Genomic DNA, 12,754 nt, shown 5'->3' with positions numbered 1-12,754 from the left:
CACTTTTGTGGGGTCCAGAACACTCACTAATACTTGCTTGAAGTTCGCCTTCAAAACTATTTTATGCCATATTAAAAAACTTTAAGCTTTTCAAATTGAAAATTGCTTTAGGGATTTTTCCTGTGAGCGTGCACCTCTCCGCAGTCCGCACTAAGTACCTCTAGTTTTTTCCAGATTCCCAATTGTCTATGGTATTCCCCCATTGAGCTTGTCCTTTTCAATTATTAGAGATTCTAGGCTAGTAAATCTTCCTATTTTTGATGGTTTTGATCTTGTAAGTACATTCTCGAGAGATATAATCTTGCAAGTCCGGCCAAACTTCCAATCTCTGGGAAAATAGGTCTAGTGAATCTGTTTTGACTAGCTTCCAAGTATGATAGCTATCCCTGTTAGCTTCACCAATATGGAAGCTAGATTTCCAGAGAAAGAGTTTACACTAAGATCCAGAGACTCCAAATTCTGTAAATTCGCAAGCTATGCTGGAAAACCAACTGAGAAAGAATTAGCGTGTACTAATATTTCTCTAAGGTCTCTAAGCAATCCAATGGTTGACAATAAGCTGCCAGTATGGGTTTGTCCTAATTGTTGGATTGTTTTACTATTTTGTAAAATTTTGAGCAATTTTTGAGCTGAGTATGAGTTTAGTCAAAACCAACTCTGGTTAAATCGAGTCGACTAAGTGGAAACCAATTCTGATACTTTTTGTTGTATACTTTACAGTTAACACTGAGGAAATAATGAAATGGGTTTGTCCTAAGCTAATTGTTTAGTAGTTGTTTTGTTCTTAACTTGTTGAATTTGATTGGTGAGAAAAATGAATGAGAGATTGAAAAATGGGGCAAATTTGAATGGGATACAAATTTGATTGAATTAGGGGCAAATTTGTCAATATACAAAATACCAACGTCTGTTACACAGAAAATTGACGAAGTGAGGGGCAATCACTAATGATTTTGAAAATGGCCACAAAAGGGGTACAAACTTTGGTGGGTTAAGTAAAAAAATCCCATTTATCAATGGATTTTGTTTTAGGACTTCCTCGTACTTAACGTGGTGTTGACTCTGTTATGGTAGTTGTTGGTCGATATTCTAAGATGGTACACTTTATTCAATGTAAGAAGACTTCTGATGCTTCTCATATTGCTTTTCTCTTCTTTAAAGAAACTAATCGTCTTCATGGAGTACCAAAATCCATTGTTTTCGATCATGATGTCAAATTTATGAGTTACTTTTGGAAAAAATTATGGATTAAGCTAAATACTTCACTGAAATTTAGTTGCACATCTCATCCCCAAACTGATGGGTAGACAGAGGTTGTTAATAGATCTTTGTGAATTTGATTTGTGCTACTTGTGGTGAAAAACCAAGACAATATATAGAATCTTTTTTTGCTTCAAATGGAGTTTGCTTACAATACTTTGGTAAATCGTTCCACTGGCAAAGCTCCTTTTCAAATTGTTTCTTCTAAGGTTCCTAATCACGTTCTTGATTTAGAGGTGTTATCTAAAGCTCCAGGGTCTAATATTTCAGCTGATCATATGTTAGAGGAAACTTCACAAATGCATGCTGAAGTTTGTCAAAAGTTTAAAGCTTCCAATGCTAGATACAAGGAAGACGTTGATCGTCGTTTCAAGACTTTTGCAAAAGGTGATTATGTAATGGTTCATTTGCACAAGGAAAGATTTTCTATTGGAACTTATAACAATACAAAGATGAAGAAGTATGGTCCTTCCAATGTGCAACACAAAATCAATGACAATGCATGTGATTGATCTTCCTTCTACCTTTAACATCTCCAACACATTCGACGTCCAAAACATCTTTCAATTTCATGGTGAGAAAGATACTCATATTCCGGACATTAACACGAGGTCGTGTTCTTTTCAAGAAGGGGAGCGACATCAAGCATAAGCAATCTTTTGGTCTCTAATATTATTGTTTCGAAATTAGAATTATTATTTATTAGGAATTTGGAATGTTTAGTATTTTCTATTTAGAGTTTAATCAGATTTAGAAGTCTATGTTAGATTTAGAAGTCTTGGTTTCTAAATTAACAAGTATGACTTATCTATATAAAGAGGTCATTGTAGTTTAGTCCATTTATTCAATTATTAATTATCAAACTATCAAATATTCAAAACGTATTATACTTTTCACCCTAAACTTCTATAATTTTTGTATTCAATCTTCTTCTTTCTTAAATCTATTCTCTCTTTCGAAGATCTCTACATATTTTCTTCTAAATCTCTTTTAGTTCCGCATCATAGTATGTATGGATTATGCATGTCTATTGATTTTGGATTGTGTTTGTGTGGATTATGCTTGTTAAATGCATTGAATGTGCTTGTTAAAAAATTTCAAGTTTTTTTTTTTCGATAATAAAATTTCAAGTTTTCAATTTCCAAATAAGATGTGTCACCTCTTATCCCGGGGGTTAGAATAGAGAATATACAGTTTTAGCTAAGGGGTAAAGAAGGATACAGAGAATTGGTTGGGGTTTCCCGCGATATAAAAGCAAGCCTTCTTCATTATTCTCATTATTATTAAATTAAAAAACTATTAGGGTTTTGTAGAGAGAGAGAGAGTGAAAGAAGAGATGGCAGCAGAAATTAGTGAGGTAACAGAGCAAGTGAGCAACCTGAACATCTCACCAACACCAAACGATTCCCACAAAAAGAATCGTATTCAGGTTTCCAATACCAAGAAACCCCTCTTCTTCTACGTCAATCTCGCCAAGGTCGGTCAATATAACTTATTCATTCTCTCTCTTCTCTATTTTTATTTATTGACTCGTTAATTAATCTCCTCTATTTAATTTGCAGAGGTATATGCAACAACATGGTGACGTAGAACTTTCCGCTCTTGGAATGGGTAACTTTTCTCTTCCTATAAGTCTGTGTTTTGCAAATGTACGTGATGAACACCTCATTGATAATACAAAGTTGTATTACTTGACTTGGGGTAAGTCAAAGAGGTTTTTTTCGTTGGGAATTTGTAGACCGTTATGTAATTGGGATGGGCTATCTATTAAGATGATTGTATGAGCTGGAGTTGGGACCAGTAGTTTCTCTCTACTTTTTCCTTAAAACTTTGTAATCTATGTAATCCTTATCTAGGTAGATAAGTATATTAATGATGTATAGTAAATTTTTACCAATAAAAAAGGCCTTCTATTGTTTTAGAAGTCACATGCTAGTCACACGAGTTCTGAAAAGGACTAGGAGCATAACAATGGATTAATACCTGAATATAACAAAATAAATATTGCCAAGAGTAAACTTCTGGTGTTCCCTGAAATAAACTGATTAGTGGATCCATCTTGATGTGCCTGCATCTCTGTCCCTATATACATAAGGCTGGCTGTCGAGGTACTCTTTGAAATTTAAGGGCAGGTATATATTTAGGCACATTTTGTCATGCATAATTTTCTGGAAAGGTGATTGGGTTTTTCCTGGTGGATTCCCTTTGTCATCCATGCCACTAGTGCTTCTTTATCCAGTAGATCCGCAGAACTGGTTTAGGCACAGAGAAGCATGTACTCCTGAAAAGTCTGAAGGTTTGACGCATTGAATATGTGATATTATACGGCTAGATGCATTACATGTATTTTACTTTTTTGAACTGGATTCCAGAACCGTATGATCATGTTATAAATCCAATTTTATATGCGCAGTTACTGTCGGGTTACTTTGTTTGCTCTTGTAGACACTCGTCTTCAGGCGTGGCCACTTGAACCTAGACTTTAGCTTTAATAATTCTACTATTGGACAACCAAAATTACACCTCAAGGGACAAAAAACTTCCAAGTCCTTCCCACATTTAAGATGATTGACGTTCTAGTCAGAGAGAACCGTTTTAGTTTGAAATCTAGGTAATGGAATTGATTATTCCAAATGAGGAATCATAAGTTTGTCAGTGGTGGAAGTTCTTTATAAGTCCTGTTGACGTATCTTTAGATTCGAGGTTTTCAGAACTGAGGATTTTTATATGGGGTGAGACATTTTGATCATTTCATTGATTCATTTAAGTTCTTGTTTCCAGGACTTATATATCACAATGTGTTGGTTATATTCTTGGCTAGTTTTAGATGTCAAACTGCTTTTATGGGGTATCATCAGCAGTTTTACCCACTCGCACACCGACATTGACAGAGAAGTGCTGTCAATATGCAACACTTCGCTCAATGCACCTTGAGCGCACCTATGAGATGAACTAACAGCTAAATTTTGTGGAGATAATCATTCGACCTGGACATCATGTCCACAAGAATAACACTTATTTGAAACATTTTCGAACTTTGTCGAAAGAGAGTTGGGAAGCTCAAAAGTTCTTGACCTTCAGAAAAAAAAGATTCAAAAGTTGAGAACAAGTTTACACAAGGCTAGGGACTGACACACACCCGGGGACACACATAAAATAGATTTAGGTTAACTAGATTTGCTGCCATGTGTTATAGTGTTTGTTGATTTTTTTCCTGTTTTTTAGTATATATCTTAGATTCTCAGTAAATATGAATGGGTCTTTGGGTTTGAAACTTTGAATAATTGCTTATGATTCTTAAACCTGTACGCCTCAGTAAATTTCCACAGGGATTCGGTTTGCAGGATGATTTAATAACCAAATGTTATTTTCTCTTGAAATAGTAATGCTGCATCTATCAGATAATTAGTTGCAGTTGTAATTTTCAAACTACAAACAAAGTGATGGTTTCTCATTTCTTGTTATGTTTCCGGCAGCTATTGCTACCGTTGTGACTATTGCGGAGATACTGAAAAACAATGGATTGGCTGTTGAGAAGAGTGAGATCTTTTGGCACTCTGTTAGCAAAAATTTCTGAGATCAAATATTGAATTCTGTTTCAGTTTAATTTGAATGGTGTTTAACCTGCAGAAATTACCACTTCAACTGTCGATATGAAGGATGATTCTCGACAACGTCCCATCCAAAAAGCAAAAGTAAGTCTTAAATTTTAATGTGCTGGTCAGTCTGAAAAACGACCTATTTTGTTCTTTTGGTAAATACGAAGGTCATCATCTCAGTATAAAATATGTTGCAACATGTCTGGGTAGAAATTATTGGCCTTCGTTGTGATTTAATATTGAATTGGCACGGATGGTACATGGGGTAAATGTAATTGTTTGCTATTTGGATTATTGTCAAACTCATCCATCTTGTTGAGGAAGAGGCATTTGATTAGGCGATTCTAATGGTGTCATTAGATTCTCCTTAGCGATTCCTAAGATTTTCATGGTTTCTATGGAATTAAGCAAGTGGTAATTCAATGATTTTAGGTTGTGAAAGGTTGCTAACTAGCCAGTGTTTGGACCTCTTGGATGGTTATAAACTGCGATCCTAGGAATGAAAATTTGTTAACTAGGCTGTCTTGTATGTCTACTGTGTCAAAAACACTTAAAATTGTTGTTAGTGAATTATCAGATTACGGTTACATTTTATTTTAGGAGAATACTAACACAAAATGGTTTGTTGTTTCATATTTAGATTGAAATAGTGCTGGGGAAAACAGAGAACTTTGATGAATTGATGGCTGCTGCAGCAGAAGAAAGGGAATTGGCGGATGAGGAGGAACAAAGCTGAAGATTTGAACTTCCAAACTTCTAACTGTTGTGCTTAATGTGATTGGTGTTGGCCAATGTACTCTGGGAGCCTGTTTCTTGAATGTGGTTGGTGTGTCAATCACTTGTTAGTTGTTGATGTAGTATTTCTTAGAATCTACCGTAGAAAAGAAGCTATTAAAATTGCATTAAAGATTTGCTATTTTTGAATCCATTTTTTCCTTTATGTTTTATGCTTCCAAATATTTGTATGTGATAGTTCTGTATGGTAGCTCTGGTGAGAATGGGTTTTCTTTGGTGTGTTTTCCTCCCTCTTTTATCTCTTCTTTCTCTTGAAACTTTCTCATTTTAAGATTTCTGTTGACATATATAGTCCCTTTGGACAATGGCGACATATAAGATATCAGTGCTGCTTCACTATTTGCCAGTTGGTGTTGGAGCAAGCTATTTTGTGTGGCCCAACTGGTGGAGGTGTAGGTGGTTGACAGACACAATACGTGTGGGTGTAGACGTGTAGTGAGGTATGTGGTATAATGTTGGACATTTAAAGCCTTGTATCGCAGTATATTAGGTCACTTGGTTTTGAGTTGGATCTAAAATTTACATTTTCAACGTGTTGTTCTTGGTGGACGCCGGCAGGATGAGATATTGGTATGGTGGTTCTTAGATTTAGGAATCAGTTCGTAACCTACACATTAAGGTGTTAGGGTGTGGGGAATTTGTGGTTTCTAAGGTCGATGAAGCCCTGTGGTTGCTACAGATATTAAAGAGCCTCACGTTTCAGCAGTGGTTCGTCTTTCTGAGAGCGAAGAAATGGGCTGAGCCTTCTAACCCTTCTTGTGTTTACTCGTTTTGTTTTGTTTTGTTTCTTTTGACCTTCATGTATCACCCACCTTGGGCACAATTCTGAGACTGAACTTTGACCTCCAGATTGATAAACGTAATGGAAAACGTCTTTAGAGTTTGAATAGTTAAATCAGCATGTTTTTGTCTCGCACTAGATCTTGTTCGGTCTACTTGTATTCTGGTAACAAGAATATGCAATATCTTTTGCAGAAGTTGTATATTCCAGATTTCCTGGGTCCATCATTATGAAGAAACTGACTAGTGGATTAATAACCAGTTTGGTAGTACCGTAGTAGGTTGACTGTACAACAAAACACCCGCCGTTTTAAGAATTCCCGTTAAGTTATGATGGAATCACGGGAAAAAAGCAGTACTTGGCACACATTATTAGCAGAGACCCTCAAGTTTAGTTTAGGCAGATAGATAACACATGGTTTAGTTTAGGCAGATAGATAACACATGGTTTTTAGATGGTTGCCATTTGACAGTTGGATCATTCTCTTAGATCTAAAAAGAAGACATCTGAGATATCATATGTGAGGGCAAAAATGCAATTAAATTTTTTTGGATGGGAAGGATGATGTGGATTTTACACATGAAAATGATAGATGACTCGAGGGCAAAAATGTCATTAAATTTTTTTGGATGGGAGGGATGATGTGGATTTTACACATGTGAAAATGATAGATGTGAAAAGAATTTGACAGGTCGACATTCTGGTGCCGGAATTTGAGTCCCAGCTGGAACTGCTTGTGTGTTACAAGTACAAGGTTTGAACTGCCTAAACTAAATTTCAGGGTCTCCGCTAATAATGTGTGCTAAGTTGAGGGCTCAAAGCTGTTTTTTTCCCATGGAATCACTAAGAGAAGAATTGTTGCTATTGAGTCACGTAATTCAAAATTAGCAACTATAAGCTGTTGTAGAGAGAATAGTCATTAAGTACAAAAATCACAAAGACAGATTGTACCGAAGTGTAAAGGCAAACAAAATTGATGAGTTAATTCAAAACTCCATTTTGTTTGGGGCTACACAATTTCCATCTCGTACAAAGGATGATATGACTACATTCCACCAGGCTCTCTCAAGACATGTCCCTTGACGGATATGTTCGTCGAAAGCTTATATAGTGTCTTTATAAGTTTATACCTTTTAAAGTTTATACCTTTTAGACGACACTGTATAAGCTTATAAAGACGCTATATAGGCTTTCGATGGATCATGTCCATTTAAGAGAAAGCCAGCCTGTACATTCCACTCCTTTCGTTTCAAACGTCTCTCCTTCATATCTTTTAGATACAAGGAAAGAAGAGAGTGAAACACAACTGTTTTTAGGAGAACATTTCTGAAAGTCCTAGACACAGAGAATCCAGACTCCAGAGTCCCCCCAACTTGATCTTACTGACATCACGTGTTATATCCACCAAATTCTCTTCCCAGTGGAACCTGTCTATCTTCAGTACACGCAGTGAACATCGTCCAGCCCAACAATAACGAACCTTCAGCTATCTAATATCTATGCATACGGCATACCTGAAGACCCAAAAATGAAGCTTAGCATACCCAGGGATCTACGTAGAGCTGGAAAAAGTAGGCCAACCATCAGAATTGATGAAAACAATTATGTAAAAGATGAACAAATTTCCAATACCCATTTCTTTGGGTTCTATATTCACATTCACCCAAAAGGAACTCAACAGTCTCTACTTATTTCTTAGGGGGTTAAAAAACTCAATCAACTCTTCCCGATGCTATGCTCTTAACCCTCATCTTCATTTTCTACTAATATATTCTTTTGCTTGCCTCGTAACACATGAATTCCAGCGGCAGGAACTAATTTTATGCAGCTTGGTCCCAAACCCCTATACAAGCCTGAAAGACCTTGCTCAAGTATGCAAGTGAGCGCGTGAAGCATGTTTCTGTAAACCTGCCTACAACTGAGAGCCCCAACTTGCATGTGCTTCCGGGCCACCTCAAGGGGAAAAGTTGTAGTGCATGAGATTGCACCAGCAGCAGGCCCAATTAAGAGAGTGGTAATGTTGCTGACCACTTCCTTCTTGGAAACTTTCCTGTAAGACTTCCGCGGCATATCATAAGCAAAGTAATTAGTAGCAGCTTATGGGACTACTCCAATTAGACTTCTTGGAGTGAGACCTCCGTAAAGCTCTGTAGTGTTGGGGTTAATACCGATACCAATCGATCCCCACTACACAGATAATTTGTACTAGGACCAACAACAATTTAAATATCAACTACAACCTAGCTAACATGCCCAACTCTCTAAACAACTATTAACAACAGATAATAATGTAAGGAAAAGAACAAACATACCACAACACAAAGATATACCGTGGTTCGGCCAAAGGTGCCTACTTCCACAAGAATTAATAATCATTTTATAAAGTGGGAATGAAGATTACAATAACTCTTTTCAGTCTCTCACCTTACTAGATCACTCCTCTCTATTTACAGGCTTGTCTCTATGTAAATATTATCTCTCAATCTTGATTGCTTTCAAGATTGGGTTTTCCCTCTCTTGTGTTGCCTTGGTTCGTCTGTTAGGTAATAGGTTTTGCCAAAAACCCCAATATATATTGCGAACTCGCGGTTTCACAAAAATAGAATTCTGCCGAAAATAGGCATGGGCGCGGGAGCGCTCTCGGCATGACAAATGTCGAGCGCGCGTGCGCTCAGCCTTCTTCACGCAAATTGAACTTCTTTCTCTCCTCATGTGTGAGGGATAACACCAACAATCTCCCCCTCCCGAACAGTGAGGGGGGATACCTCCATGCAATTTCCAAATCAACAGGAGGAATTTGCTACCATTCCGGCAGTAGCACAACAAACATCAAATTTACATTTCGGTAAGACTTTGGTCATCATATCCGACTCGTTCTTGTCGGTATGGATATTCTCAATACACAAATGCTTGTCTTCGAGTACTTCTTTAATCCAATGATAATGCACATGTATGTGCTTGGATCTAGAATGAAAACTCGGATTTTTGCTCAAATGGATGCTGCTCTGAATGTCACATAGAACTACAAACTGTTTCTTCTTTAGCCCTAGTTCATCGAAGAACCTCTTTATCCATAACATCTTTTTGCAACATTCAGTAGCTGTAATATACTCGGCTTCTATAGTGGAGAGGGCAACACACTTTTGCAACTTAGATTGCCAAGAAATTGCTTCCCCTACAAAAGTAACCAGATAATCGAAGGTGGACTTCATCGAGTCAATATCACTTGCTATGTCTGCATCAATGTAGCCTTCAAGTAAGGGCTTACTTCCACCAAAACACAAACACGATTTGGAAGTGCTCTTGAGATATCTCAATATCCACTTAACACCTTCCCAATGCTCCTTACCCGGATTTGACAGAAATCGACTTACAACACCAACGGCGAAAACAATATCCGGTCTTGTACACACCATTGCATACATCAAGCTGCCCACTGCGGATGTATAAGGAATCCTTTCCATCTGACTCTGCTCATGCTCACCCTTTGGACACATCTCTTTGGTCATGCGGAATTGGCCACAAAGCGGACAACTGACTGTCTTCACTTGATCCATGTTGAATCTCTTCAATACCTTCTCAATGTAGTTTTCTTGAGAAAGTCATAACTTCCCACTCTTTCTGTCACAAGCGATCCACATCCCAAGTATCTACTTTGCTTAACCCAAATCCTTCATCTCAAAGGACTTACTAAAGTCTTTTTTCAGCTTGAATATTTTGTTGATATTTGGGCCAACTATCAGCATATCATCCACATACAACAAGAGCACTATGAAATCCCCGTCTGGAAATTTCTTAACAAACACACAATGATTGGAAGCAGACTTCTTGTATCCTTGCTTCGCCATAAAGGAATCAAACTTTATGTACCACTGTCTCGGTGCTTGCTTCAACCCATACAAGCTTTTTATCAGCTTTCATACTAGGTGCTCCTTGCCTTTGACCTCAGACCCTTCTGGCTGGTCCATGTAGACATCTTCTTCAAGGTCTCCATGAAGAAAAGCTATCTTAACATCTACCTGCTCCACCTCTAGGTTCATACTTGCGATCATACCCAATACCACCCGGATAGAAGTCATCTTCACTACAGGAGAGAAAATCTCATCAAAGTCAATATGTTTCCTTCGACCAAATCCCTTCACAACAAGGCGAGCTTTGTGCCTTGGGTTTGGATTATTCTCCTCATGTTTAACTTTGTAGATCCACTTATTCTTGAGAATTTTTCTTTCTTATGGTTTCTCAACTAATTCATAAGTGTGATTCTTATGCAAAGAATCCATCTCAACATGCATGTCCTTCAACCACTTCTCTTTGTCTAAACCTTTAAGAGCCTCTTGATAGTACATAGGTTCTCCACTATCAAATAGTAAACACATACGTATGTGGTGGATACCTTTTTGAAGCTTGTCTCTCTCTATGTGACCTCCTTGCCCCATTTGCTGGTGCCTTAGGAGGATGCACTTCTGATTGCTCTGGTGGTGGTTCATGCACTTCATCTGCATCTTCTTTGTCAATAGGTTCTATCCTATCATAAGCAATAGGATCATCATCATGAGCTTCAAACCCATGGTTCTCTGCATTCTCAATACCTTCTGCACGTTCCACAGTAGGAACTTCTGGTTCTGAATCAACAAGATCATTAGTGAAAGCCTATAGCTTCTCACCCTCCTCGAAATCTGCTATGGTTTGATCTTCCAAGAACATAACATCTCGACTTCGGATTACCTTCTTGTTAATCAGATCATAGAGTTTGTAGCCAAACTTCTCATCCCCATAACCCAGAAAAATGCACTGGTTGGCTTTGTCGTCAAGCTTGGATCTCTCATCCTTCGAAATATGCACAAATGCCCTACACCCAAATACCCTCAAGTATCCATAATCAACATCTCTGCCTGACTATACTCTCTATCGATAATCACTATTTAGAGGCTTCGACGGCGATAAGTTGATCACATATATGGTTGTGCGGATTGCTTCTACCTAGTAGCTTCTAGGTAGCTTAGAGTGAGACAACATGCATCTCATCATCTCTACAATGGTATGATTCATCCTTTCGGCTATACCATTTTGCTGTGGAGTTTTGGGAATGGTTTGCTCATGACGAATCCCATGACTCTGGCAATACTCTTCAAACGGACCAATGTGCTTACCCCTATTAACTGAGCGAATACACTTCAAAAGCTTCCCTGTCTCTTTTTTCACCATGCTATGGAATTTCTCAAACATGCTAAGTACTTCATCCTTGGTCTTCAGACTATATGCCCATACCTTTCTCGACACATCATCAATGAAGGTCATGAAGTATAAAGCTCCCCTATGGGACTTTACTTTTATAGGACCACATAAATTTGTGTGCACTAGTTCAAGGACATTGTCCTTTCTGTGAGACGGGAATCTTTGGAAAGACATCCTATGTTGCTTTTCTACCAAATAGTGAGTACATCTATTTAAATGTGTACCTTTGATGTCTGGCAAGGCGTTTTGCTTGGCAAGAACTTCCATCCCTTTTTCGCCCATATGACACAGTCTCTTGTGCCACAGTTCGGAGGAAGCTTCTTCTTCTGCCGCATTTACTTCTGCTTTACACAAACTAGCCTGTGTTTTGTAAAAAGAGTAAGTTTTCTTCCCTTTAGCTACTACAATGGAACCTCTGCTCAGTTTCCATACCCCATTACCAAATGAGTTTACAAAGCCATCATCATCTAACTTCCCAGCGGAAATTAGGCTTAGCCGAATATCAGGGACACGTCTTACATCCTTGAATGTCAAGGTGTATTTGACATTGGTTTCTATATGAACATCCCCAATGCCTGCAATCTTCGAGACTCCACTGTTGCCCATCTTCACCACAGTTGTAGGTAGTGAATAATCCCCTGTGCAGTGTGACGTGATAGGATGCTTGATAAGAGCCCAAAACTGTAGTTTTAACCCCTTAACAATAATACTTTTAGATCAATTATACGAGTAATAAATAAGAGTTAATGCTAATTACGTGCTTTTATGTATTTCAGGCATTAAAGTCAATTATGTGCAGAAATGTGCCACTTTGGCGATATAAAGGAGCATGGGTTGGTTGCTAAGAAGTTCTGTGATTAAATGCCAAGATTCAAGGAGAAAAAGCCTTTGTAAAGGTTGGTCAGAAGATGCAAAGTCAGAGTCAACGCGGGCAGAAACATCACATAAAAGTCAATAGAACTTCCGAAGGCCGTATCTTTGGACTCAGGCCTTGGAATTGGGCGTACCTTATGTCAAAACGACCGGCTCAGAAGGATCTTTCCAATGGTCCAAATCTTGATCCAATCAGAGGAGCAGAAATAGA

At 38.0% G+C, this 12,754-nt stretch overlaps 1 protein-coding gene and 1 pseudogene across 2 annotated transcripts; one reads left to right on the top strand and one right to left on the bottom strand.

Moving 5' to 3' along the window:
• The first annotated feature begins 2,436 nt into the window (after positions 1-2,436).
• LOC147510291 (uncharacterized protein At2g34160-like) lies at positions 2,437-5,877 on the top strand. Of its 2 annotated transcripts, none has more exons than XM_086602306.1 (5): positions 2,437-2,737; positions 2,823-2,871; positions 4,737-4,799; positions 4,891-4,955; positions 5,500-5,877. In XM_086602306.1, the coding sequence occupies exons 1-5, from the start codon at positions 2,597-2,599 to the stop codon at positions 5,593-5,595; spliced, it is 414 nt and encodes a 137-aa protein (XP_086458432.1). In that variant the 5' UTR covers positions 2,437-2,596; the 3' UTR covers positions 5,596-5,877. The 2 variants fall into 2 exon arrangements, with proteins under 2 accessions (XP_086458432.1, XP_086458431.1); XM_086602305.1 differs by having other exon boundaries at positions 2,526-2,737; positions 2,823-2,961.
• A 1,352-nt stretch (positions 5,878-7,229) lies between these two features.
• Positions 7,230-12,754, bottom strand: part of LOC147510290 (adenine nucleotide transporter BT1, chloroplastic/mitochondrial-like) — a 31,583-nt pseudogene continuing 26,058 nt past the window's right edge.

This window comes from Coptis chinensis, chromosome 3, assembly GCF_015680905.1.
Source record: "Coptis chinensis isolate HL-2020 chromosome 3, ASM1568090v1, whole genome shotgun sequence".
Classification (NCBI taxonomy): Eukaryota; Viridiplantae; Streptophyta; class Magnoliopsida; order Ranunculales; family Ranunculaceae; genus Coptis; species Coptis chinensis.
This window is presented reverse-complemented; position numbering and strand designations above follow the sequence as displayed.

Excerpts from the sequence above, each read along its gene's own strand:
- LOC147510291 (XM_086602305.1), top strand. The coding sequence starts at position 2,597 with ATGGCAGCAGAAATTAGTGAGGTAACAGAGCAAGTGAGCAACCTGAAC. Across the intron at positions 4,800-4,890 it reads TGGATTGGCTGTTGAGAAGA|AAATTACCACTTCAACTGTC; the intron begins GTGAGATCTTTT and ends TTTAACCTGCAG. Across the intron at positions 4,956-5,499 it reads GTCCCATCCAAAAAGCAAAA|ATTGAAATAGTGCTGGGGAA; the intron begins GTAAGTCTTAAA and ends TTTCATATTTAG.